The sequence below is a fragment of the Kogia breviceps genome, chromosome 14, assembly GCF_026419965.1.
Source record: "Kogia breviceps isolate mKogBre1 chromosome 14, mKogBre1 haplotype 1, whole genome shotgun sequence".
In the NCBI taxonomy this organism is placed as follows: Eukaryota; Metazoa; Chordata; class Mammalia; order Artiodactyla; family Physeteridae; genus Kogia; species Kogia breviceps.
The window spans coordinates 82098722-82102456 of NC_081323.1; the positions used below are offsets into that span (position 1 = coordinate 82098722).

Below are 3735 nucleotides of genomic sequence, written 5' to 3' on the forward strand. Positions count from 1 at the left end.
TGTTAGTGTATAGAAATGTAACAGATTTTCGTATACTGATTGTTTTGTTTTTTTGGGGGTGCCATGCCACACGGCTTGTGGGATCTTAGTTCCCTGACCAGGGATTGAACCCGCGCCCTTGGCAATGAAAGCACGGAGTCATAATTACTGGTCTGCCATGGAATTCCCTGTATATTGATTTTGTATCCTGCAGCCTTACTGAATTTATTAATTCTAATAGTTTTTTGGTGGATTCTTTAGGGTTTTCTTTATATAAAATCATGTCATCTGATATAGTGACAGTTTTACTTCTTCCTTTCCAATTTGGATGCTTTTTATTTTTATTGCCTGACTGCTCTGACTAGGACTTCCAATACTAGGTTGAGTGAAAGTGGCGAGAGTGGGCATCCTTGCCTTGTGTTTGATCTTAGAGGAAAAGCTTTCAGCTTTTTACCATTGAGTATGATTTTAGCTGTGGACTTGTCACATATGGCCTTTATTATGTTGAGGTGCGTTCCCTCTATACCCAGTTTGGTGAGAGTTTTTAGGAGTGGATGTTGAATTTTTTCAAATGCTTTTTCTGCATCTGTTGAGATGGTCGTGTGATTTTTATCCTTTTTGTTAACTGTGTATATCGCATTGATTACCTTGTGGGTGTTGAACCATCCTTGCGTCCCCGACATTGGCATCTTGTGCATTCCCTGTTTTAACCTAACAGATATCATCATTATGCACCCATTTGGTCAAGGCAGAAACTGAGTCATCATAGATGCTTCCCTCCTCTCCTTCCAGTCATTTACTGCTGTGCTTTCGGCATCTTTTCTTTTTGCCCTCTTGGATACTGCCTAGGTTTAAGCATCATATCCTATCATGATTGGCAGAAAAATCTCCTAAACTGGTCTCCCCACTTCCAGACTTTCTTGTCATGTTTGTATTCCTTGTGTTGGCTGCAGAGAGATCTGCAACCAGATCTGCTGCTTTACTTCCCTGCTGAAAACCCTTGGCTCTCCATTGTGCTGTGACCCCTGCTTCCTTTCCAGGCCCATCTGCCATGCACCTGTGTTATCACAATGGTTGCTGCTCCTCACCCCAGGCTTCCCTGCACTCACCTACCTCCTGGTCTGTCCTTTGGCAGCTCTGGGAAGCTGCCTCTTCTCCCTCCCTTTCTCTCCATCTGTTGTAATGTTCCCCCATCTGCCTCTAGCGTGCTGCTTAGTGACCAGGGTGGTAGAGAATGGTTGTGTTTGGGTTTGAATTCCAGCTCTGCTACTTCATAGCTTTCTGAGTTGTTATTCTCTAGGCCTGTTTTCTACGTGGGTCAGGTGAATGAACAATGCTCCTTTGCAGTGTGGAGAATACAGTTTTCACCTCACCTCCTCAGGTTACTTATTCATCCATCAGGAATCAGCTCAGCATTTACCTCCCTGAACCAGGCCCCTCTCCCCAGGGTTGTGTTTTAATAGTACTGGCTGGTGCGCATCTAATTTGTACAGAATATTTTCCTAAGTATTTTGCATGTCATTTAATCCTCACGAGATCGACCATTTTCCAGAAGTGTAGACAGAGGCTGAAGTGCCAATGCTCCCGCCACTGGTAAATGATGGAGGTGGGATCCTGAACCTAGAGTCTGGCCTGAGAAGTCTGTTCTTTTAACTGCTGCCTCTATCTTATCAGCTTGTTAATTTACTCATAGCAGTTTTAACCGTTTGTTGCATAAATAAGCAGTTAGGTGACATGTGAAATGTCTGGCTTGCTGCCTGGCATGGAGGGATTCAGAAATCAGAAAATGTGGAATGAACAGTTCTTATTCCCTGGCAGCCTCGAGGACATAAGGGCCCTCAAAGGGAAGTGTTTTCTTCTGGACTCCTTGCTGCCGGAGTTGCTCGTGTTTCCTGCCCGAACAGATCTGCATGAACATCCACTGTACCAAGCTGGTCACCTCATCCTACAAGACAAGGTAGGGTGGATGGGTGGAAAAGGGAGGCGCGGGAGGGGAGTGATCAGCCTGGCGTCCCTTTCAGCCAATCCCCTGTGCTCTGCGCCGCCAGGCGAGCTCTCTCCCGGCCATGCTGCTGGCTCCACCTCCAGGTTCCCATGTCATTGATGCATGCGCTGCCCCAGGCAATAAGACCAGTCACTTGGCTGCTCTTCTGAAGAACCAAGGGTGAGTGCCATGGTCAGACAGGAGTGGGGTGGGTTCTGATCCTGTATTTTGTAAGAAATAAGGAACTCTTAACTCCAGTAGGTCACAAAGGCTGAAAGCCCACCTTCCCTTTAAATATTTCCTCCTGGACCTAGGGCAGTTCCCTAAGCTTCCCAGTGGGTTACACGTGTGAGATGTGAATCCCTTAGCCCTTGGGGCAGAGTGCCCTGGGCAGTTATTTCTAACCGCTGACCTTTATTTTTTTAAACTTTGTTTTAAACTTCACATGGCTCACTTTAATTTTTTGTTTTAATCTTTTTTTGGCTGTGTCGGGTCTTAGTTGCAGCACACAGGGTCTTGGTTGCGGCGTGCAGGACCTTTCGTTGCGGCGCGGGCTCTGTAGTTTGAGGCACGTGGGCTCTCGTTGAGGTGCGCGAGCTCGGTCATTGTGGTGCACGAGCTGAGTTGCCCCGCAGCATGTGCGACCTTAGTTCCCTGACTGACCAGGGATCGAACCCACGTCCCCTGCATCAGAATGTGGAATCTTTACCACTGGACCACCAGGGAAGTCCCCCACTGACCCTTTTTAAATATTGAGAATTAAAAGACATTTAAATACGATTTTCTGTGTGTCCTGACTTCAGGTACGTGTTGCTGTGTCAGACCTGTGGGCTTTTAACGTGTTGCGTAAATTCTCAGTTCACCTCAGCTCTGCCCTCCTCCCTAGGAAGATCTTTGCCTTTGACCTGGATGCCAAGCGGCTGGCTTCTACGGCTACCCTGCTGGCCCGGGCCGGGGTTTCTTGCTGCGAGCTGGCTGAGCAGGACTTCCTGGAGGTCTCGCCCTCAGACCAGCGTTATCGTCAGGTCCAGTACATCTTGCTGGATCCTTCTTGTAGTGGCTCTGGTGAGATGGGGGAAAACGCGGCCGAGGGCCCCGCAGATCCAGAGCAGCCTTAGAGCGGGGACGGGGGTGTGTGGCAGTGCTCGTTCGTTTTGGCCTCGGGTTTAGTTCTGGCTCAGGTTATCCTGTGAATGGTCAGACGTGCTCATCTGTATGTGGGGATTTCATACGAAATCAGGCAGCGTGTGGTGAAAGCACTCTTCGCTAGGGATGCTGACCAGACAGCTGGAGGAGCCCGGGACCGGCGTACCGAGCCAGGAGCGCCTGCGAGCACTGGCCGCCTTTCAGCGGCGGGCGCTGAGCCATGCGCTCACGTTCCCCGCCCTGCGGCGCCTCGTCTACTCCACGTGCTCCCTCTACCAGGAGGAGAACGAAGACGTGGTGCAGGCCGCCCTGCAGCAGAGCCCAGCAGCCTTCAGGTAGTGGGTGTCCACCAGGGTCTTGGGGTGGGGCCGCCCTCTTACCTAGAAGCCCATTCCATTTCCTCTCTGCAGGCTGGCTCCTGTCCTTCCCTCCTGGCCGCACCGAGGCCTTGGCACTTTTCCAGGCGCTGAGCACTGCCTCCGGGCCTCCCCTGAGACCACGCTCACTGGCGGCTTCTTCGTTGCTGTCCTTGAACGGGTGGAGGTGCCCAGGTGAGTGAGCAGGGGGCCTGCTTGGAAGACGCTGGAGGATTGGGACACATCTAACTCACTCTTCTTTTCTTGCAG

The 3735-nt window shown here is 50.4% G+C and overlaps 1 protein-coding gene across 1 annotated transcript in view; it reads left to right on the forward strand.

The window, feature by feature from the left end:
• Positions 1-3735, forward strand: part of NSUN5 (NOP2/Sun RNA methyltransferase 5) — a 40436-nt gene that overhangs the window by 35639 nt on the left and 1062 nt on the right. The window contains exons 5-9 of the mRNA XM_059037236.2: positions 1798-1936; positions 2028-2143; positions 2850-3028; positions 3234-3444; positions 3520-3660. Of these exons, the coding sequence (XP_058893219.1) occupies positions 1798-1936; positions 2028-2143; positions 2850-3028; positions 3234-3444; positions 3520-3660 (786 nt within the window). The remainder of the gene's footprint in view (positions 1-1797; positions 1937-2027; positions 2144-2849; positions 3029-3233; positions 3445-3519; positions 3661-3735) is intronic.